This window comes from Rhineura floridana, chromosome 4 (assembly GCF_030035675.1).
Source record: "Rhineura floridana isolate rRhiFlo1 chromosome 4, rRhiFlo1.hap2, whole genome shotgun sequence".
NCBI lineage: Eukaryota > Metazoa > Chordata > Lepidosauria > Squamata > Rhineuridae > Rhineura > Rhineura floridana.
In genome coordinates, this window is record NC_084483.1 from 140,277,454 (window position 1) to 140,302,477 (window position 25,024).

At 41.8% G+C, this 25,024-nt stretch overlaps 1 protein-coding gene across 5 annotated transcripts in view; it reads left to right on the forward strand.

The window, feature by feature from the left end:
• FMN2 (formin 2) overlaps positions 1–25,024 on the forward strand; it is a 340,988-nt gene that overhangs the window by 161,661 nt on the left and 154,303 nt on the right. For all 5 annotated transcript variants that reach the window (XM_061624583.1, XM_061624581.1, XM_061624582.1 and 2 more), the window contains exon 8: positions 9,439–9,526. In XM_061624583.1, the coding sequence (XP_061480567.1) occupies positions 9,439–9,526 (88 nt within the window). The remainder of the gene's footprint in view (positions 1–9,438; positions 9,527–25,024) is intronic.

Genomic DNA, 25,024 nt, shown 5'->3' on the forward strand with positions numbered 1-25,024 from the left:
CTGTTAGTATGGCAGTAATGCCCAACTCAGAACTTTAAAAAGACAAAGCATAAACTACTCACATGGTAAGAACCACAACATGGAATGGGATTGGTCATGTAGTAGATGGTCAGCTCTTTTTACCCACTTATTGCATGTACAGAGGCATCATGCACAAGATAAATGGGACAGATCTGTCCTCTAATGCTGCTTGGATGTTTAAATGTCATTTGTCTGTTTCTAATTTTTTCAAAAATAATTTTTACCCATTCTGACAAAAATAGCCCTAAATTCAGACTAACCACGCATATAGCTAACAATAATTATTTTAAAATTACGTGAAAACTCAGTATTACAACACACATAAAACCTTTGGGTGCTACATCAGGCTTTTTAAAACCCAGCTTTAAAGATCCACTTCTCTTTATAAATCCATGAGTCTATTCTGTCACAAAATAAAAGGCTGTTGTTCCGTAAAATAATAAGTGAAATTTAGTCAAAAAGTGGAATTCCAGGAAAGAAAAAACATAGGCCTTTTTATCAGTTTAAAACCAACGAATTTAAACATTCCTTTACTTGCCTTTGGCACTTTTTAAAGCTGAAGATTCTGTGATTGTTTCTAATGAGAGAAATGTTTAACCTATTGTTCTGTGTTCTGTTGAAGAATGTATGTGTTTATTGTTGCATATTATTGTGTATGTGAATCTAAACGATCTGATATATTTTTCATCCAATGTTATACAAAGGAGCTTTAAGCTATAACAGATATATATTAATAGGGGATTAGTTCTATAAAACAACACATGTAATGGTATTTGTTTCACCCATCCAGCTGAATCTCTGCTATTGTAATGATAAAAACAAAATGAAATGTTACTTACAGTTTGAAGACCTTGGTTTACAAAATAGAACATCAGGCTTGAATTGGGGGGTTGAACTGTGGGGGAGAAAGAAACTTATACTAGGAGTGTCTCCAGTTTTCTTAACGTGGGTCTGGTTCTGCCATGGAACAGATATAGACAACATTAGTGGATTATATTGAAGTTATTTTTAAGACCGAGTGATGAATGAAAAGATATCTGTCATGACGTAAGATAGGAAAGTTCTATTGCAAAGAGCAGCTATGCACTTTTTGCTGCTGAAGAAAACATCTGCACTGGATTATGGGTGTCAATAAAGAAAATTTAAATGTGAATCCATAGTGTTTTCTAGTATTAGAATTACTCTTTTCCTTACAGCTTGGAAGCTTGGTGGCAAGTAGCAGGAATGCTAAAGCTGGTGGTCATATACTCCAGACCCTTCAACATGTTGCTGATGAAATAGGGACATGTTTTTAACACCCCTGCTCCCAAACCAAGCAAGGAACACTTCTCAAGGTCTCCCCCATTGCATGTGGCAGAAAGCTTTACTATGTCTGCTTTTTGTTGTATTTATTTACTGTACAACAGCGTGTCCTGCACTGGTTTAAAAACCATGTAGGGGTATATTCTTTTGTTAAAGATATGCCAGAAAAACAAAATGTCCTGCAATCTCTTATCAGTCATTCAAAATGAGCCTCACCAGGCTCTGCTGTGCACTCTATGGAACCTTAAATGTATGTTAGTACAGTAGGGCCCCACTCATACGGCGGGTTACGTTCCAGACCCCCGTCTAAAAGCAGAACTCATTCAATAGAATGGTGCCTGACACCTAAAAAACCCTGTAAAAGCAGAACAAACGCCATATGAGTGGGGGCTTACCCTAATTGAAAGCCGCCATATTAGCGGAATGTCGCAAAGCAGGCCGCCGAAAAGCAGGGCCCTACTCTATGCATTTACGTGTATGTGTGTGAGAGGTTAGATCCATCTTCTTCCCTTCCCCCTCTCCCACTCTGAGATTTAACTGTATACCTGGGGGAGAAGACTGAACTCTGAAGAATGCCACATTGGTAGCTCACACTAGCAAAACTTTGGGCATCCATCAAAGGCAAAAATAGGGATAAAATAAGGATAGTTACCTACCTGGACAGGGACCAGAATATCAGGACTGTCCCAAGTGAAAAAAAGAGAGTTGACACAGATGATAGTTTCTAAAGTTATCACTCCAGACTTGTAGGTCTCTACAGAAACCCAGAGATAGGCCATGAATGTTGACATTCACCTAAATGTGTTAGTGAGCATTCATTTGTGTGAGCAGAAGCTCTTGCTAATATGTTGGGGTGTGGGTCAAGAAGCTTTCTCAGAGCTTAGCCAGACACGCTCTAGGGTTGCATGGCTGCTTTTCCACATGCTGGGGAAAATAATTAGACTTGTATTGTGTATGTGAAAATTGAGGAGATATATACTTTGCTTTGGACATCTACCAAATTCATCTGGGTTTGACAGAAATCGCCATATCCAACCATTATCTAACCACCATGCCCTTGGGCTAACCACCTCACCACATAGATGGCTGAAAAAGAACCCCCAAATGTGAGCAGATGTTTGCACATAGGGGCTCCATTCAGTCAGAACATCCTGTTAGTGAAAAGTAGGCCATTAAAAAAAGTAGAAAAGGGGGAAAGTACATCTGTCTCCTAACCTTCATGAATAGACCAGGAGGCAGCTATAGTACTGCATGCTTTTTACTCCTCCTCCACCTCAAACATTGAAAGAGCCTGTAACAGAAGTTAGCGCTAGCCAGGGTTCCTACTTAACAAGGATCGGAAATCAGCATTAAAGTTTCTTCCCCTGTGGCTCCCGGAGGGCATTCCAAGGCCTCCAGTTAACCCCTCCCTCTGGATGGCAGGCAAGGTCCAATCACAACGATCCTCTCCAGGGACAGGGGCCTTGCAGCCTTTCCAGCCAAGCCCTGCTGGTGTCAGAGCTACAGAGACTTTGCTGAGCTCTCGTGAGCTCAGCCGTTAAAAATTAATAATAATAGAGAGAGGGCTTGTCCACACTGGAGTTTACTGTGTGTTTGCAGCTGTTTACTTTTCCATTTAATTTGTGTAGTCTACATGATGCTACCCTCAAACACCACCACTCTCAATGCTTTTCCCTTGTAAAATTTATGTTTACCTGATACAGAGATGATCAGAGAAGTTGGGGAAAATCATGCTCCAGATTGCACCACTCATTGTTGCAGATAATTTGTTTTGGGGTGAATGAATCAATCGTCACTTTCTGCTACTCCCCTTTTCACGCCATTATTTCCTCCATGCTTTCATTTCTTTTATGGCAGTGCTCATATGGTTGTAACTATTTCCAGTGTGCTCCTGAATGGAGGAGTGTGATGCGTCCTTCCCTGGCTCTCCCTGTCAGGTTCCTACCTGCTCGTGGTTACTGCCTGTCTCTAGGCACCACCAGGGATTCCACCAGTCCGGACCGCACTCTCTTATGGTTTACCTATCCGCTCTAGCACAGATCTCAACAGATCCCCCTGCTAGGCAACCACCAGTAACGTCCCAATACTAGTATTCCCAGAGACTCTGAATACTGGTATTGTTATTCTCTTCACCGCTGCCACCATTTGTTACAGTTCCCCTTCAGCCTTGGTCATTACCTTACCCTCCCTTCTGGTCTGTGAAACCCCAGCCAAGGATCAGGCCTTTGGTAAACCAAATTAAGTATTTATTACAGATAACAAAGCTAACAAGATTAACAAGATTTCTTCTTAAGGCACATAAGCATATGGTTTTACTCAATACTAATCCGAACTCCACCTCCCTCCTTCTCCACTCTCTCCTGTCAAACAACTCTCTAAACCCCACCAAGCAATCCACTCTTTCTCTTCTTCCCCCCGATTCCACTCTCACTCTTCCTTTTATACATTCAGCCATTTTAAACACTCAGCCAATCATCTCGCATTCTACTGCCCATTCACTCCCCCTCCTCTTTCACTCCACTTACCATGTATCTTCTAAAACAACAACACTTACCATATATACATTAATATAGGAACATCACAAGGAGCATATATATATATATATATATATATATATATATATATATATATATATATATATATATATATATATATATATATATATATATATATGGACAAGCCCAAAGAGATATTTGAGAGGCTAACCTTGAAGATCTTGGAATGCCTCTGAGAGACACAGAAAAGAGGTATTTGCAGTATGAAGGTTTTCCAAATCTCTGCTTAAAATTGATAAACTGATTTCCATTAATCAGTGCTCAGGCTGGGCCAAAGTTTTCCTTAAACATTAGGATGAAATTTGCTTCCAAGAGGATGGAAGAGGGAACACATGTTTCACAGATGGCTCTTGACCTTTTAAACTGCAGATGGGAGGGAGCAGTGTTCATACACATGTGATTCCTAGTAGTGTGAAAGAAGAGAAACTGACGGTCAACATTCTTTCAATCTTGGTGCTATCTCTTCAAAGCTGCTGGGCTTTGTCTCCAGTTTTGGTGGCTCAATTATGTTAGGGCCATATTTTAGGAGTATTTATAGGAATACTGAGGGCCAGTGTGGTGTAGTGGTTAAGGTGTTGGACTATGACCTGGGAGACCAGGATTCGAATCCCCACATAGCCATGAAGCTCATTGGGGGACCTTGGGGCAGTCACTACCTCTCAGCCTCATGAAAACCCTATTCATAGGGTCGCCATAAGTCGGAATCGACTTGAAGGCAGTACATTTACATTTTTAATAGGAATACTGAAATTCTGTTATTTTAAAATGTCACACTTTTGTCCTAGAAAATGTTCTAATTTATATGGGTAAAAAATACTAGCTTGAAAAACAAAATAAACCAGCCCATGACATCTTCCATAATCACTGAAAGAAAAACTCCTTCAGTGCTACACTGGTAGTAACATTAATTCTTTCAACTTGTTCTAATTTGAATGGAAATCACATGAAATTTCTGTTTTATGTTGTCTTCTGTGGCCAGTTTTGAGTAAAGCATTGTTGCTAAATTCTGGGAGTGTCATCTGAAAAAGAGCCACCATGGCAAAGCAATACTTCCTTAGCCTGGTTTTACAATCTTAAGTACATTTACATTTGGCATTTAGTAATTAATATAGTACTGTTGAGTTGAAAACCTCTGACTCATTTTATAAAAATTAGTGTCAACACTACAGTTTGACTAGTTGTAATAAATAACAACCTCAAGACATTGTTAATATCAGCATTTAAATTTGTTCCAGAAATCTGTTTGCAAAACAAATTCTGCATGAGATAGATATTATTTTGAGGAAGAGGGATGTTCATTCTATTTCATTTTATTTTTTGCTCCAAACATTTAATTATCTGACATCTGTATTGCATTACCTTTCATTAAATATCTGACTCTTTTTGCTTTTGTTATCTATACGGGAACAAATTTGGCATGTCTCTTGTACTGATCAACAATAAAGGCCACTCAACAGTTAGAAACTTGGTCATAGATATTAGCATGCTGATAATATCTTTAGCTTCTTTTATATTTTTAAAAGTTGTTTTTAAAGCGCAGTTCCAAATTCTTAAACTGGAAAAAATGAGATTTCTATTGTGTCTAAAATGGTTTGATCTTGTAGAGATTTGATTAACAAACTTTTGTAGTTTCTGTTTAATGGCGTCACTAGTCTGTAGCCTTTAGGCTTACATGGCTGCAGTTAATGGGTTTATTTTATTTCTAATTGTGGGAACTGCTTTAGGCCCTTATTCTAATATTCATATTTTGCAAATTAGCCATGAATTGTTGCAGCCACCGTGCTGGAGGGAATATGATATTATAGTATTCATTTAACATTTATTTTTATTTTGGTGAACATTTAACTTTGTATATGCTGGTGACCAAATAAAGGCAACTGCTATGAGTTCCCTATTAATTGGTTATATGAACCTTTGCAGGCAACAAACTAGAAATAAACATATAGTTTGATGTGCATAGTTTTAATGCTGATTCCCCTACTTTCTTTCAACACTCTCTGTCCTTTATGTCTGAGTAAGAACCAGGGCTGGCTCTACCATTAGGAAGAGCAACTGATTCTTCAGGCAGCTGATTTGGGTGTCATAAAAGGATAACAAGTTGTTAGTTATTTAATTTCTTATTAGTGTATCTTTATTGCCATGAAGATGAACAGTGTTGGTGGGATTTTTTTTTGTCTCAGGTTGCAAAATAACTTGACTAGTCTTGAATACTATGCACTTTTACTTTGGGGTCAGGTATACTATATGCTTCTCAAAATGTCGTAGACCAACCATGGTAAGTACACATTTATTCTAACAAATGCTTTCTTATAACTTCCTCTAAGCTTCATCTTAAAACAGATTTGCCTCATTTGCCCATCACTTTAAATGAGGGTGGGGAATCTTTTCCAGCCTGAGAGGCACATTCCCACATACACAACCTTCCAAGGGCTACATGCCAATGGTGGACAGGGCCAGAGGCAAAAAGTGGGTGGAGCAATGGATACGACTCTTACTTTTGTTCCAGCAACCCAAAAATCAGAGGTTTCAGTGTGTGAGCACGATCACACACAGACACATACACACAACTGTTTCTGTCCCAAACACTCAGGGAGGGTATGAAACATGGCCTGGTGAGAGGGGATGTGGCATGGAGAAGAAGCATGGCCTAGGGAGAATCCCCAGGGTCAGATAGAGAGGTCTGGAGGACAGTGTTTTGTTCCTGGGCCTGAGGTTCCCTATGCCTGTTTGACTCTTCCTCCACTCCTGCTGCCACTGCCATGAACTAAACTATGGTTTTGCTTACTGTTACATCCGAATACAGGCTTTTGATTGGTGAGACCACAAGCCCAGGTCTGGATGTGACACACAGCAGCGGTAGGAGCAGGGAGGGAGCAACATGTCTGTGATGTTCACCCTGTGCAGTAGTATGCTGTGCATTCACCATTTTTAGTTAACTATGGTTCATAGTGACATGTGACCAGAATATCTTATCTGCACTGGCAAGAGATCACAATTTATCACTATTCTAGGAACACAGGAAGCTGCCTTATATCATATCAGACTATTTGTCATTCAGGTTTGTTTCTTCAGACTAGCAGCAACACCCCTGGGCTTCAGGTAGACGTCTTTTCTGTCACCAGCTTTTAAGAGATGCCAGGGATTGAATTTTGAACTTTCTGAATGCAAAGTGTGTACACCACCACTCAGCTATGGCCTCTTCCCTCTTAGCGAAGACATGTTTTCTATTAGCTAAGATATGGTTAAACTTTAGTGTAGTTTTAGTGAAGTGTAAAAGTAAAATATATTTGGTTAGTATGTGTTTTTTTAATTAATTTATTTATTTAGACTATTTTTATACCGCTTAATATATAAAAATATTCTAAGCGGTGTACAAGAAAAAAAACCACATGTTTCTCCAGACCAAATGGGCCCAGCTAGATCTGCCAAGCACTTTTTCCTTTGACACATGCATGATTCTGAGAAATCTGTTCAATGTCTTATCTCCATTCTCTCCAAACACCCATCAGACAGCCCAGGTTTCACACTCCACAGAACCTCTCACAGACTTTTTCGTCATAAGGAGCATATCAATGTTGCTAGCTTCACTTCACAGTATGTGATCCTGCATACATGCATACTCATTATAGTAGGAGTAGATGCAAAATACTAAAGCCACCAACCAGGCTGTCAATCACTGACTTAAATCTCAAATGCTGGTGTGATTGTGTCTGCTTGTTTGCAGATTCCTGTATAGAATCTACCACTCAGCATGCAGGAATTTTTGAAATCAAATGCTAGCAACACTAGGATGACACATGCATGCACACCCACACACGATTAGGTCTTCTGTGGACATCATAAGCAATATAATGGACTCCAGACGCAGCATAGCACTCACTCACTTAACACAGCTTTTGAACTCTTGATGGAAAAAGTCATTGTAACACTGCTGCTTACAACTTTGGTACTTGTTTAGTCATGGTTGGCTAAACCCTTTAAATGTTAAAACTGTCTTGTCTGGGAATTCATTTCCTGTAAGTGGGTGATCTCCTGTATTGGTCAGCATCTGTCACCACCTAGATAATGGTTTTTGTTACATGTTCACATTAGTAGTAGTATAGTAGTAGTAGTAGTAGTATCATCATCATCATCACCACCATCACCATCATTGTTGGCACAAATGAAGGTTTCCTTCCTGATGTAAATAGCAGCTGCAGGGGATGATTTCCATCAGAATGACAGCAGGGAGGGAACAATTTAAGCTCTCTATCCACACCCCCACCAGTCCTGCTACAGGGGAGGTTCCTCCTCAGTTGCTATTTATACGATATATTTAAATTTATTTTAAACCCTGTGTATTAATTGCATTCATACCATTAATGTCATGCCTAGTTTGGCCTTTATGGTAAAGACTGTGGAATTCTCTGACTAAATAGTCAGCATATTTTAAAAATGGCAAATGCAAGCCATGGAAAACCCGAGTGGATTCCTGGTTGAAATTGCTCCCTAAATCTACCCAAAATTACTAGGAAAAGGGAAAGAGTAAGATTTTTATATATAGGCACAATATTGATCTGTGTGCCCCCACACTCCATTCCCATGGCTGTCTTTGCTATATATTCTTTAAAAAAACTACCCCAGAAATCAAATGATGAATCTCTGGATCACCTAATTTAGTCTTGAGGCCTGACTAACTTTCTAGTTCAGTCTCTTGTGTCAGTTTTATCTTTGAGGTCCCCCCCCCCTTATTCCTGGTATTATTTAGTGTGTATATTGTTTTTAGATTACATGCTTTAAATTACATAGAAAAAATTTCTTGAGGACTACCTCTTATGCCTGACAAAGTACAGTTGCGCCCCATTGATTTCAAACATATGCTTAAATCTTCCCATTAAAGACCAGTTGGATTTATTGCTGCTTAAGTTTGGTGGCTGAAATGTGCCCAATGAATATTTCTGCCACATACTGGATAGAGTAGGATTTTTGGCATTGGATTCTCATGCATTTTTAACGAACGTGAGTTAAATATTTTTAAGCTACCTTTATTTTTAATTGGCAAAGGAGATGTTGGACTGTAATATATGTTATTAATTCAAATCCTGCTGAGACCAAAATAGCCTCCTGCTTTTTAAAAATTGTGTATTTATTTATTTGTGTTTTTCCATAAATTGATCAGAGACCATCCCAATGTGTGTATGGTTATTTTGTTTTTTCTATACTGTAGGATAAAGCAACTATAGAAATATTCCCACAGTTATAGCTTACATTTAATCTGGAAATAGTTGTGTGGTTTTTGGAAGCAAAATCAAATATGTTTAACAGCCTGTTTTATAAAGGCTCTAATATGGATGAAAAGCTAAAGCTAAAAATGCACATGATGCTGGGGGAGCAGGGGCAGATTCCTACCTGCAAAGGCTGAAAAGGTGTGAGCCGTACTTTGAGTCTAATCATTAATGGTAACAGTAATTTTACCAGTTTAGGGTTCTTTAAAAATCTAGTTTGTATTTCCTGGATTTCTGATTTATGGCATGAAAAAACAACTCAGAGGAAAGTAACAATATTTTCTTCTTTTTGGCAGGTAGTCAAGTTATTAAGCAACAAAAGATCACAAGCAGTTGGGATATTAATGTCCAGTCTTCATTTAGATATGAAAGATATTCAGCACGGTAAATGAAATCAACTATTATTAGATAGAGTTTGTTCAATTAAATGGTTTCATTTTTTCCTGTTGAAAATCATGGGCAGCCTTCTTTGTGAATGATATCTCTGCTGTCTGTCAATAAAAGCATGGAGAACTAAGTGAATATCAACCTGCAGCCTTTTATCTTGAAATCTAGGGTCTTTAGGAATAATATGTTGGGAATGTTTCCTATGTGGACCCCAGTGAAATGAATGAGAACTAAGTAATAGCATAGCACTTCATTCGTCTGATGCAGGAGAAGTTTCCAGAACACTGAATACTTTTGTCTCCTGACTGTTTAGAAGAAAGCATTGTTAATTCCAGCTTTCAAGAAATATTGCTGCACTTTAACAGTTGGTGTCCTTTACTATGGGTGCCATCTTCCTTTTTAAATTCAAATTCTTATTTGCCCTCTAAAATACATTGTGTTTTACAATAAATACTTTCTGTAGATTTACTGGTAGGCTGCATAACCTTGAAAGTTTTATATCAGCAGACATCTTTTGGGGGTGGCTGTAATTCCTCCTACATTAAAGAGTGGCTTTTGCAAAAAGGTGAAAAGTGGAGCTATATTTATACTTGCAGTGTTCTTCATGCCTCCTAAGTCCTTATAATAGATTTAAAGCAGATGGAGTGAAGCTGTATAGTGCCAGCTTACCTATTAAATAAATATGGTTTCAAGTAAATTGCAGACTTCATAAATCATGAAAACATCTTTCTAACTTTCATAACCTACCTATTTTTTTAATTGTGAATTCCATTTGCTATTTTGTAGAATAAATTATGCATAGGACAATTTTGGTGTGTGCACCATCAATTTCTGAGTAACTTTTAATCACAATCTAAGCTTTTACTAAGCTGTTTTCATGGTTACTAAACTTCCTCAAGCTGAAGCATTTAGGCTGGTAGTCACAGATCGAGGCGCCAGTACTGGCGCCAAGAAGTACTTGGTATTTCTAAAACTGGCAGATGTAGTTCAGTTAAGTCATAGAATGAAATCTGAAAACAATGATATGGTCCTTTCCTTCAGTCAAATATTCAGCTTGGTTTGAGTTAATAATGAGAACCTTATGAACAAAGGAGTCCGCCTAACATCTGTGTCTGTGGTAAAGCCAACACAAGTTGATTGAAAATTTGCTTGCTTAACATGCAATGCTAACAATAATATGGCATGAATGTCAGTCATTGAAGGGGTCAAGTAATACTGTGTTTAACCTTTTATCCTATTAGGGTTAAATGCATGTAATTGTTCTATCCTACAAAGTCTCTTGAAGTATTTTTCTATTTCCTCTCTTTTGGGCTTAGTACCCAGTTCTTGTTCTTGATGAAGTGCATGTATTTATGAGGAATAAAGTTTTCTAAACTGTTAGATATAATGCTGCAATAATACAAGGAGTTTGGCAAGCCCTATTAGAGTTAGCAGAGATTGTAATAAATGTAGAAAGGTATGTAGATTGCTGACTAGAAAGTGATCTCCCAACAGATATGGCTATCTTTCTATATATCTTTGCACAGTCTAAATAAGCTTCTTTTCATTTGCTCCAAACTAATCAAGCAGGAGGTCACTATAGGCCTTTTGAGTGCTATAACTGGCAGATCGCTCCCGCCCCTCACCAGCCATCGCAAGAGAAAAGTTCCTGATTCGGATGTAACACAATTTAATTATTTATATCCTGCTCTTCCTCCCAGAAGGAGCCCAGTTCACAAGCTCATTAAGTGTTGAGATGAGTGAGAACTCCAAACCTCCCCTCAGATTAACTCTGAAATTACGTGAGTTCTGCTGACAAAATTTGGAAGAAGCAAGTCTGTCTCAGAGCTCAGGAAAAGAATACTCCCATTTTCCTATCCCCATTGAAACAAATGGAGTGAATACACCATTAGTTTATATGGGTGAGGGGAAAGATGCTCCGGGGAGCACATTTTAATGTGTGTTGGCAAATCCACTACATCTTCAGATTTCTCTCCACTGCATCTTTTCCTCCATCCCATGCAAACTAATGAAGCCACCTAATTAGTTGGCATGAGGGGTCAAATCCAGAGTGGGGCAATCTCTCCCAGTAGTGGATCTAGGCCTGCACTGTGTCTCTCCCCATCCCCACACTAACTAATGGAGCAGCGCTAACAGAGTTCTGGTAGGGAAGCTCCATATTCTGTATGAGGGTGGTGGGAAATGTGTAAACATATGCACTTCCGCATGCTTATATCACCAAAGCAATAATATTCCATATTGGGAATGGGAAATAGGGATTGGATCCATTGGCTGGTGCCACTTTGAAAGCATTCCACTGACCTAACAGGCAGTATTTATTTATTTTATTTATTTATTTGTTTCATTTATAGACCGCCCATAGCGAGTGGCTCTCTGGGCGGTGTACAAAAAGGTTAAAATACAAAATATCAACAATAAAATCAGACAACAAACAATAAACACAAGCAGCAACTAAAGAAAAAAATAAAAAATAAAAAATTTAAATTATAAATTTAAATGTGCTGACCGGCTGGTCCTCGTCAGCAGTCTGGCTGCTGCGTTTTGCACTAGCTGAAGCTTCCGAACTGTCTTCAACGGCAGCCCTACGTAGAGCGCATTACAGTAATCCAGCCTAGAAGTTACCAGAGCATGAACAACTGAGGCGAGGTCATCCCTGTCCAGATAGGGGCGTAGCTGGGCTACCAACCGAAGGTGGTAGAACGCATTCCTTGCCACCGAGGCCACTTGCGCCTCAAGAGACAAGGAAGGATCGAAAAGAACTCCCAGACTACGAACCTGTTCCTTCAAGGGGAGTGTGACCCCATCTAGAACAGGGTGAACATCCACCATCTGGGCAGGGGAGGCACTCACCAACAGTGTCTCAGTCTTGTCTGGATTGAGTCTCAGTTTATTAGCTCTCATCCAGTCCATTATCGTGGTCAGGCAATGATTCAGCACATCCACAGACTCACCTGTAGAAGATGAAAAGGAGAAATAGAGCTGTGTGTCATCAGCATACTGGTGGCAACGCACTCCAAAACTCCTGATGACGGCACCCAGAGGCTGCATGTAGATGTTAAAAAGCATGGGGGACAAAATTGACCCCTGAGGGACTCCACAATGGAGAGTCCAAGGTGTCGAGCAATGTTCCCCAAGTACTACCTTCTGGCGACGATCCTCCAAGTAGGAGCGGAACCACTGCCAAGCAGTGCCTCCAACTCCCAACTCTGCGAGTCTCCCCAGAAGGATACCATGGTCGATGGTATCAAACGCCACTGAGAGATCAAGGAGAATCAACAGAGTCACACTCCCTCTGTCCCTCTCCCGACAGAGGTCATCGTACAGGGCGACCAAGGCTGTTTCAGTGCCAAAACCAGGCCTAAAACCGGATTGAAATGGATCCAGATAATCGGTCTCATCCAAGAGCAGCTGGAGCTGATTGGCAACCACCCGCTCCAGAACCTTGCCCAAAAAGGGGATATTTGCCACCGGTCTATAATTGTTCAAGTTATCTGGGTCTAAGGAAGGTTTCTTCAAAAGAGGTCTCACTACTGCCTCCTTGAGGCTACTAGGGACTACTCCCTCACTCAAGGAGGCATTTATCACTTCCTTGGCCCAGCCGGTGGTACCAGTCCTGCTAGCCTTGACCAGCCAAGATGGACAAGGATCTACAGCAGACGTGGTCGCCCGCACCATTCCAAGCACCTTGTCCACTTCCTCAAGCTGCACCAACTGAAACTCATCCAATAATACTGATTCAAGTTTGTTCTCTTGTGCATGGAAAAGCTGATCTCAGGTAGGGTAACTAGCTCCACCTATCGGTTGAAGGCAGAAGAGTGCTAATCGATTTTTTTTCCTTTTACGAGGACTTCCTCCTCTGTGCAGCTCCTTACTTCATTTTTCTTCTGCCTTCCACCAAGATCGGTTGTTTTTCTCTCTGCTCTGTGGTTCAGGCCTGTATAGTTTTGTGTCTCTCGGTTGTGTGTCTGTGTTTTTTTTCCTTTCTCCCTGTATTTCTTCCTTAAGTAATTTATTTATACAAACAAACAAACAAACAAACAAAAAAACAAAAGGGTTTTACTTTCAGTTCCCCCCCCCACTAGGGGACTTCTGTTGATGTGTGAGCGTTGTTGCGTGAAACAACACGTTACTTTGGAGTTAAGTTGAGCAAGAAACTTCACAGAGGCTTGAGAAAGTTTTAAGAGTCTTTACTAAGACATTACGGCCAAAGGCATAAGAGAATAGATACAAGTAGAGTTTCTCCCCCCGTCATGGAGAAGCTCTCAGTTCAGAGACAAGACACAGACAGCAGAAGAAGGAACCAACAGCAGGCTGTTACAACTTTCCCAGCTGTTATCTCCCGTTACCATGACAACCTGTCTGGCCTTGGATGTCTGCTCTCTCAGGCCAGGCATAGCTGATAACACAGCTACTCTCCCATACATCTTGAAACATTTCAGACTTGATGAAAAAACACATTGGTAGTACGGCCTAGTAAGCCAACATTCCCCCCTTTCATCATGTCTGTAAATCCATTACAACAATAACAATAACAGTAATACATTTCTACAATACATTGCATTATACAGATTCAGTTTACATTTCAGTACAGCTTAAACTTTATTAATCAAACTTCGGTTGAATACAAGTCAAATACAGTGTCTCAGGATCCATCTCAACCTCTTTGTGCATCCCTGGACTGGTTATTAATCCCACCGTAAATCTTTCTGGCGGTTTTCCAATGTTAGATCTCTCAGAATGTCTCAAAGGCACTAGAGCTTCGGCTCTCCCAGCCCCCCCCCCATTTGAGCTGGTGCTTGGTACAGCCTGCGCAGGACATTCCATTTCCTCAGCCTTGTGTTTCTTTGATCTTCGTTTCCCACAAATGAGTTCATTTAATGCATCCCTAAGTGGAATTTGTGTGCCTTCCACTTTCACATCCAGGTTTGGTTTAAATGTTTGTGCTTGTGTTTGTGCTTGTGTGTCAGCTGACCCTGTAAGAATGACTGTTTGCCTTTGATCCCAAGGCTTTTCTGAGACTTTAATGCTTCTGCTCAGAATTAATTGCTGTGTTTCTGGTAACCACACTCTGAAATATGCATTCTGAAACCCCAGAACAAATCCCTGTTGTGCTCTGGGTGCAAGTTTGCCCCTTCTTTTTCCCTGTGGAATGTGGACCCAGCATCTAGCTCCAAATTTCTGAATGTGTTGCACTTTCGGCTTTCTCCCAGTGAGTTTCTCATAAGGTGACATTCCAAGTGCACTGTGTAACACCCTGTTGTGAATGTAATTTGCATACATGATTGCCTCTCCCCAGAAAGAATTCCCTAAACTGGAATCCATTAACATGGCTCTCATTGCTTCCTGAAGCACCCTGTTTTTTCTCTCAGCAGTTCCGTTGGAAAACGGGCTAAACGGAGCTGTGAAATTCTGGTTTATTCCCTTACTCTCAAGGAAGTCACTCAATGCTTTACTCGTGAATTCCCCTCCCTGGTCTGAGCGTATAGCCCCCACCGTGGTGTCATGTTGAGTTTCGATTCTCTTAATGAACAGTTTCAGCTTCTGCTCAGCTTCACTTTTATGCTTGAGCAAATAAAGATGAGTGTATCTCGAAAAATCATCTACCACTACCGACTTCCGGGAAGGGTGACTTAGCCTGTGCCTGCTTTTGAGACGGGCTCCTGCCTCAAAAGAAGCTTATTCAGATATATCAGTCAGATTTTTTCTTTTTTTGACTGATTAAACTTCTCCCGGGTAGGGAGAAACGAAGAGATTAACCTCAAAGCCTATTTTTGTTGGGACGACCAGATCTCATTAATTTATGGGACGAGGTCCAGCCGACGAAGGTGGGACGGATTTTTAACAACAAGCTCTATCTGGAAAAGCGAACGTTCATCTTATCTTCTAAGAGAGAACGCACTAACAGGCAAGCACCCTTCTTTCTATATTTTTCTTTTACTTGACTTAAATTGTTGCTGTTTAAAAGAGATTTGCCAGATTGATCGGTTTTTGACATCTCACTGGGGAGCCATAACTTCTCTCTGCTACTCACTAATTAATAGCTTATCTCTGTTTTTGTTGCAAAAAGCTGTCCTGGATTTGCATTCTAAAGATATACACAGAAGAGGGATTTCTATTCCAGATTTTTATTTTGAAGAATATTATATTGTCTGAGACTACTCTCTTTTTGGTCTATTTTATTTTGACGAATCTGTTTCCTGACGACCGCCATTAATTGTTTCGATCCTGGGAACTGCATTTTGTTTACTTAAGCATGGAGAGATAAGGCTGTCTGCTCTGTTTATACTGTGATGTCACCAAGTTTGGAGTATTAACCCAATTGTTGCTGAAATAAGAAGTGGTTTTCCTATATTTTTCTTTTAAAATGGCAATTAAGAAAGTGGCTGAGAATCTGGAAATAACTATGTTTCAGAAAATAATGGATGAGATTGAGATAACGAAACAAAACCTGCGACAGGGTTGTAAGGAGCTGAAAATTGAATTGAGTAAAATGAAGCAGGAGATTAAAGATATAGGGGTCCCTGTGAGAGAGGTGACCCTGGAAGGGGTCCCTGTGAGAGAGGAGACCCCGGAGATTGGAACAAACGTGGAACAGGAAAAAGATTTGGAGTCTATGGACTTTAGAAACAAAATCTATTGTTTGGAGACACAGGAGATTAAAGACATAGGGGTCCTTGTGAGAGAGGAGACCCTGGAGACTGGAACAGGGGTCCCTGTGAGAGAGGAGACCCTGGAGACTGGAACAGGGGTCCCTGTGAGAGAGGAGATCCCGGAGATTGGAACAAACGTGGAACAGGAACAAGATTTGGAGTCTATGGACTTTAGAAATAAAATCTATTGTTTGGAACTCAATGTTATCTCTGAAGAAATTAATGAAGATTCTAGAGATAAAGTTATCAATGGCATGGATAATCTTCTGGACTGGAATGATGTGATGGAGCCCAATATAGAGAAAATCTATGGAATTAACTGCAGCCATGTGACAATGGAAAAACTTTCAAGAGATGACCCAGTGTATTTTGAAAAAAAGAACAGAGATATGATTTTACAGCAGTATTTCAGCAACCTATTCAGAATGGATGGCAAGAAAATATTTGGGATAGAGGTAATTCCCATCAGACTCTTACTATATGACTATGGCTTTGACAGCAAGATTATTATGGAATACTGATAATGGAAGATTGGATACTGAAATTACTGGACTTAATAAGACTACTGAAGATGGAAGATGGAAAATGGAACTAATAGGGATAATAGAACAATGGCTACTGAAATTACTGAACCTAACAGATTCTGATGTGATGGATTAATTGAAATGTTTATTTTGACTATGGTTATGACAATAAGATTATCATAATTAGTAATGAGATGGATTAATCGATATGCTTATCTGGAAAAAAAAATTGATAGATATATTTCTTAAAGAATTGAAACCTCTCTTTGACTTTTTGTGGAAAGAATAAAGTAATGTTTATGAGATTTGATGATTAAGTAAGATAACTACTGGAGGAAAGTGATTTTATAATATGACTTAAGAGACAGGATTGTTATATATTATAGACTTATAACTGATTTGATCTTTGACAAATGGGAAGTCAATATTTTACTCTTTATTTTTTATTTTTGTTTTTTTTTTCTTTTTTTCTTTTTGTTTAACTATTTTTGATTTTGTTTTTTGTCTTTGAATGTTTTATGATTTTGTCTTGTATGTTTTATGAAAATCTGAATAAAAATTATTGAAAAAAAAAAAAAGAAAAATCATCTACCACTACCATAAAAAACTTAGCACCTCCTCGTGAAGTGTTTATTGGCCCTGATAAATCAACATGAATGAGTTCATAGGGAGCTGATGTGGTCCTTTCAGCCTCCCAGTTTATGGGTGCAATTGTCATTTTTGCTTTATGGCACGCATCACAATCCATCACTAACTGTCCACAATCTTTCAAACGCATGTTTTCACTATGCATCGGGGTTTTCTTTATCGTGTCAAAGTTTGCATGCCCCAGCCTCTGATGCCATTCATGGACGCAGCCTTGATGTGTCTGTGCCTCAGCGTTTAACACAGCACACCCTGCTTGACTGCTCTTTATTACAAACTGGGAATCATTCAGGGTTCCCTGCAAGCACACTTGATCTCCCCTCATTACATAACATTTGTCTCTGTCAAACAAGACTGAAAACCCAGAATTCACCAGTTTTCTCACAGACAACATGTTATGAGACAGTTCTGGTACAAACAAACAATCTGACAGTATTCCAAGCTTATCAAATCTCACCAGTCCTCGAGCCTCCACATTTTTCCGCGATCCATCCGCTAGTTGAACAAAGTCCTGCTCATCTGTAGACGAATAAAACAAACTCCTGTCTGTAATTAATATATGGCTCGCACCACTGTCAAGAATCCAGTTAACAGGTCCTAAATCTTGAGACTTCTGTTTACAAACAAAGTTCACACTTTCCTGCTTCCAGCCTCCGTCTCTGGAGTTTCGCTTGACTGCACAGTCTCTCTGGAGATGCCCATGAGCTCCGCAGACATAACAAGCCTTTAGCCGCTGCTGCTCCTGCTTGTAATCCTACTTGCTTCCGACAGCCTCCTTCGGCACGCACTTCTCTTCGCCTCTTGTCTCTGCTGCCATTCCTGGCTCAGCTTTTCCTCAATAAACGCAACATTGAGCCCCCCATTGGGCATGGCTTCAATTCCCATAACAAAATTATTCCAACTCCCATCGAGTGAAGCCAGGATCAAATAGGTCTTCTGAAGTACAGAGTGCTCGACTCCACGTTCCTGTAACTCAGCAAACAAGTGCCTGAATTCCGTGAGATGCTCACTCATTTTGCGCTCACCCGTGAAGCGCATCTGGTACAGCTTCCGTGCCAAACACAATCTAGATCCCGCTGTCTGTTGCACATGAAGGGCCTCCAACACGTCCCACATCTGTTTGGCATTTGTAACATCTCTCACGTGTAGCAGTTGAGAGTCTGATAGAGCCAGAGTAATAAAAGCCTGCACCCTCTCATCATTCCGTACCCAGGCCGCTGTAAGGGGTGCAGGGGGAGTACCTTCAATAGCCTCCCATAAATCCTCTTTTATTAGGAAAGCACGCATCCTTGGCTTCCAACTGCCATAATTCTTTTCCGTAAGTCGTTCCATCGGCAAGCCTCCAGACATGTTTACAGCAGCCATCTCTGCTCACCTCTGTCTGGCACAATCAATCAAGCTGCCCTCTGGATCTCCGTCTGCCGTTCAGACCAGCCACTTACTCCTGTGTAACGCGCTGTGGATCTGGGCCCATAACCCTGTTGATGTGTGAGCGTTGTTGCGTGAAACAACATGTTACTTTGGAGTTAAGTTGAGCAAGAAACTTCACAGAGGCTTGATAAAGTTTTAAGAGTCTTTACTAAGACATTACGACCAAAGGCATAAGAGAATAGATACAAGTAGAGTTTCTCCCCCCCTTCATGGAGAAGCTCTCAGTTCAGAGACAAGACACAGACAGCAGAAGAAGGAACCAACAGCAGGCTGTTACAACTTTCCCAGCTGTTATCTCCCGTTACCATGACAACCTGTCTGGCCTTGGATGTCTGCTCTCTCAGGCCAGGCATAGCTGATAACACAGCTACTCTCCCATACATCTTGAAACATTTCAGACTTGATGAAAAAACACATTGGTAGTACGGCCTAGTAAGCCAACAACTTCGCGGCGGCGCTAAGCTGTCCGCAAAGTGGGCACGTCACTCCTTGTTCTGTTTGGAACCAGCCTCTCTCCTTCGCAGAATCCAGTACCCCCCACGAGCCTTGTTATCTTAATCATGGCTTAGCGATGCTGGCGGTAAACACCTCAATGACCTTCTAAATCCCCGGTGGGAATAAGGAAGTCCATTTCGTTGCACTCTCACAGGGCACTGAAGGAGGCATTGCGAAAAGGCCTTCTCCTTCCTCGCCCATCGAAGGCCTCAGCGGGGCCCGCTAGACACACAGAAGCATGGTCGGCCTTCCTTCCCCCCCCATGGCACCCAAGTATTACTCACAGTTACTGTTGAAGCACTCAGCCCCCATAAGACCCGCAGTGTGGTTTGCTCCCATGGGGAAAGTAACACGCAAATTGGAAAATACTGCAAAAAAGCACAAGTCATTCCCGCCTCCCCTCAGAATGGAAGTTGAACTGCTGCCATTACCTATACAGGCCATGGGGCCTTTAATGCCTTTGGAATCCCAGGCGGAGGCAGCCATAGCCCGCCCCTCTACCTACAGGCCGGAGGTGGCTGAGGCGTGTATTGTAGCGGGCAGGATGGCTTTAAAAGGACTGGTTCCTAAGAAGAGTAGAGAAACCAGTGACGACAGACAAAGGCTCGAATATCCACAGGGGGCTGCAGAAATGGATGCTCACAGCATCATATGCAGGGCACAGAGGGACCAAGAATCCCTATCTGAGGAGAAAGGCACCCAGATCCAGCCCACCTTAGATACAATTTTTTCTACAACGTCCTCTCCTGGGGACTTCACGGGCTTTATTGAGGCACCTGCATCTCACCAAGCACTACAGGGGGATAGGGGAGAAGTATCCAATCTTCCCTCCTCTTCGGATCCAGCATCTCAAATACGGGGTGTGTGTGCATATCCCACATTGCTCTCATGCTCAGCCTCTCCAGTTCCAACTGTCAGCACACATGCTGCAACAATTGAAGGAACAACTGTGGGATTCCCTGCTAATGGATCTTGCTGGGGATCTCTCTGCATCAGGAGTTTCTGCATGACAGCCTTCACAAGGCACTGCCACAACAGCAGCCGCTCTGCCATCTTCAACATTGCAAAGGGTGCAGGGCTGGACTGCAGTCAGCTCTCCTTCACACACACGCCATCCACAGGGCATTGCGTCACCTGATCCTTATACCGCCTCTCAAGGCAGAGACACTCACCTGCCGGATGAGGCAACTGTTGACCCTGACAACAAGTTGATTGTCATCGATGAGGGACAATGGAGTGGAGATTCGGAGTGTGAAGAGGTAGTAACCAATAGGATTTTCCAGGAGGCTCATTTCCTTCCACTCCTGTGCCAGGCAATGGAGGCTCTCAGTCTAAATTCTCCAGAGGATTCTTCAGCTCCCCCAGCATCCAAAATTTCAGCGGTGTGTCCAGACCCAAAACCCAAGTCAAGGGTGCTAAAACTTCCATCACTACTTCCTAAAGTGATCAAGTCTGAATTTGATGTCCTGCTGCAGTTCAAGAAATCTGTAGCAACTGCCAACAAATTCTGTACCTTGGAACAACACATTATGGACCAACTCAAAATCCCGCTAGTAGATGCTCCCATTGTCAATTTACTAAATCCATCCCTAAACCCAAAAGATTCGGATGCTCACCTCAAGCATGCGTCAGAATGCAAGCTGGATTTGGGTCTTAGGAGAATTCATGAGGCCAGTGTGCTCTCCATCAGAGCTGCAGCAGCCTCCTCAGTCTTCGCAAGAGCGTCCCTGCTATGGCTAGAGGACTTATGGACGGACCACAACAGGATCTGGCTTGAACCTGGAAGTCTCTTCGAAAAATTTTGAGAGCAGTGACCGTTATGGTAGATGCATCCACGGATGCCATGCAGTTTTCGGCAAGGTCTTTAGCAGCAGGTGTTTTCACGTGAAGGACCTTGTGGTTGTGACATTGGGAGGCGGATACTGCAGCCCGTTCTAATCTCACATCTGAGCCTTATGTAGGTGGCAAATTATTTGGTGATGATGCCCTAGCTGGAGTTTTGGAATCAAAGGAAGAGAAGAAAGCTATGCCTTCTGCCAAGAAATGAGAGGCTAAGAAATTCTTTACGAGACCTTTCCATCCTTATTTACCTTCTCAGTCCTTTCGAAGTTCCCGGACATTGGGAAGAGCAAGGGAGACCCGTGCCAGCCGTCCCTTCTGGAATAGGCAATGTACCCAGACTAAAGGCCAACAACCTTTCCCCAACAGATCAAGTTTTGGAACTCAGTCTCGAGGGAATAAGCATCAATTCTGATGCCAGGGTCCCGCAGGTGGGAGAGCACGTTCAACATTTTGCCCACCGATGGAGGGAAACATCTTCCAACCAATGGGTGCTCCACACACTCCAATACGGTCTGAGGCTGGAATTCACCTCCCCTTCTCCATCCAACTTCATTCCCTCCCATGTCTCAACATCTCCCAAAAAACAGGAAAGGACCCTACAAGTAATTGCCCACCTGTTGCAGATTGCAGCAATAGAACCTGTCCCAATAAGCGAGAGATTTTCATGCAACTACTCTGTATTCTTCACCATCGCAAAAAAAGATGGATCCTTCAGGGCGGTACTCAATTTAAAGAACTTAAATCAGTTCATAACATACCGTGGGTTCTGCATGCAGACTTTGTTGTCCATCAAGGAAGCATTGAGAAAGGGAGATTTCCTCTCCATCGATCTGAAGGAAGCCTATTTACATATCCCTGTTTTTCCACCCCACGGATGTTACCTTCACTTTGCGGTGGGGGAGGATCATTTCCAGTTCAGGGCCATGCCCTTCGGTCTGGCACCTGTCCCCAGTGTATTCACGAAGATTGTGGTTGCTCTGGTGGCACACCTCAGGATGCAGGGGGTGCATGTCTTTCCTTACCTAGACGACTTTCTGCTCCAGTCTCCTTCCCTTCACAAGGCTTGAGAAGATCTGCACATCACCCTAGCATGCCTCAAGGACCACAGCTTCCTCATCAACCAAGCCAAAAGCCAGCTTTTTCCAACACACCGCATGTACATTTGGGGGCCACCATAGACTCGCAGCAGGGACTCATAATGTTAGCACAGGACAAAGTGGACAAGATTTCAGCTATCACACAGCTCCTATCTTCGCCATTGGCAGATCTTATGCACCTGGCAAAAGTCTTGGGGTTGATTGTCTCAACCTACCAAACTACCCCATGGACCCGTGACCACTCCAGTGAGCACTTCTACCTTTTCAGAGTGACATTGCAACCAAGCATCACAAGAGGGTGGCACTATCTGTTCGGTATTATAAAAATACACACAGAAATAGGAACTAATTTGGTTGGTCCTATTTCTTAGCAGAGTTGTAAAAATACAAGCAGCAGAATGAGAATAAACCAGCCCCACCTTTCTCTATATAAATAACAACAGACACAATCCTTTAGGTAAAAGAAAAAGAATGTTTACTTATGACCTCATATGTTAGGAACATAGGCTGTATAGCTTAGATGAAAGAAAAATAGTCTCAGCCCATCTTGGTCTTTAGTAATGGATGCTCTCAGAGAGAGCATCTGTGCCATGCGGCCTCTCTCAGTGGTGGATAGATCAGCAATGGAGAATATTCAAAAATCCCCCAGGACAAAGGAGGAGGAAGTCAGGTAACTAAACCCCACCCATTAGGAAGTTACATCATGGTAAACAGGTACATGGGATATTCCCCAAATATCCCTTAAAGTGACCATGCAATATTTGTTTACTCCAACACTCCTCCTCAAATTTGCATGCATTAATTTAACAAGCCCATTTTGACACGAAGTCTCTGGAAACAGTCTCTTGGTAATGGCTTTGTCAAGATGTCAGCTTTCATCTCTGCAGTTGGACAGTAGTTCATCTTGATGAATCCTTTCTCTGTCAACTCACATACAATATGGTATTTTATAGCTATATGTTTAGTCCGTGGAGTGATTCTCTCAGTCTGAGAAAGTCTAATACAACTTTGGTTGTCTTCCATCACCTGGATAGGTCTCTGCACCCTTATTCCAAGGTCCTTTAGTAGTCTGTTGAGCCAAATGGCTTCTTTGCAGGCTTCTGCAGCAGCTATATACTCAGATTCTGTGGAAGAAAATGCTATTATATCTTGCTTGTGACTAGCCCAGGAGATAGGTCCATCTCCATACATAAACAGAAAGCCACTAGTTGACCTGGAGTCTGAGCTATGTCAAGATGTCAGCTGTCATCTCCAGCCCATTCAGCATCAGTGTAGCACACAAGCTTTGGATCACTATTAGCTGGCAATCTCAGTTTAAGGCCATAGTCCCTTTCAAGTATCTAGCTACCCTTTTGACAGCAATCCAATCCTTTTGTGTGGGTGTGCTAGTTTTCCTACATAGGATCCCTACTGCACTTGCTATGTCAGGTCTGGTGTTTGTAGTCAAGTACAAAAGCTTCCCTATTGCTGTTCTGTACTTGTTATTATTTGGTAAAGGTTCACCTACATCATTGTCTTTAAGAAAGTCTGTTGCCATAGGCGTTGCTACAGGATAGCCATCCTTGAGTCCTAGAGTCTCTAAAAGATCATCAATCTTTTGTTTTTGGTTGAGTAGGTAGGAGCCATCTGCTTCCCTTTCAATCTGGATGCCTAGGTAGTATGTTGCAGTGCCTAACTCTTTGATTTCACCTTCTTTGTTCAAATGATGTACAACTTCTCTGTAGTCTTGATCTCTTTGAGTCGCCAAGATCAAGTCATCAACATAAATCAGAATATATGTCAAATGTCCATCTTTGCTTCTGGTGTATAGGCATCGGTCTACCTCACCTTGCTTGAAGCCTAGCTCCTGTTGATCGATCCCCCGTGGCAAATTCCCCTCAGGGAAGACCTGTTGTCACAGGGACAGCTTTGCCCCCCAGACCCAGAATAGTTGGCGCTTCATGACTGGAGATTGAGATATCCTACAAGATGGTTTATCCTTAGGTCTTAGGCCAAACACACTTAGACGTCAGGCTTCAGCCCTGTCAGCGGTTCTGTCCACATCTGAGAAACCACTGAGATCTCACCCATTACTCAAGCACTTTCTTCGTGGGGCAACCGCATCGGCACCTCCTATGATCCATCGTTACCCAACTTGGGGACCTACACAAGGTGTTTAGCCGTACAGAAGCCCCATTTGAACCCTTAAGTCAAATTTCTCTACATCTCCTATCCTTTAAGGTATTGTTTCTTGTGGCCATTACTTCGGCCTTAAAGTGTCTGAGCTGAATGCCCTGTCTGTCGATAAGAATTTCTATGTGTTTCATAAAGGTAGTGTGGTTCTATGTACTGTTCCTTCCTTTTGTCCTAAAGTACTGTCTTCCTTTCACTGTCAGCAAGAGCTAGTGCTGCCTTCTTTTTTGTCCTAACCCTGTCCACCCCACAGAGAAGGCATGGTATTCGCTGGATGTGCGAAGGGCCCTGAAAGTATACATCTCTAAAACAAAACACCTACGTCAGACAGATAGTTTATTTGTGTCCTTTCACCCAGCCTCATTAGGAAAGAAGGTGTCTTCATCCACGCTCGCTAGGTGGATCAAGGCATGTATCACTCTGGCCTATGCTTTGCTAAAGTTGGCCCGGCCGACTAAGATAGCAGCACACTCAATGAGGACAGCAGCCACATCAGCGGCATTTTCACACCATGCATCGCTCTTATCGAGATTTGTAGAGCAGCCACTTGGGCCACGCCTAATACGTTTATCAAGCACTGTAAGATTAAGACATGTGCCTCAGCAGAGGCAGCCTTTGTCCCACCTGAGATCAGCTTTT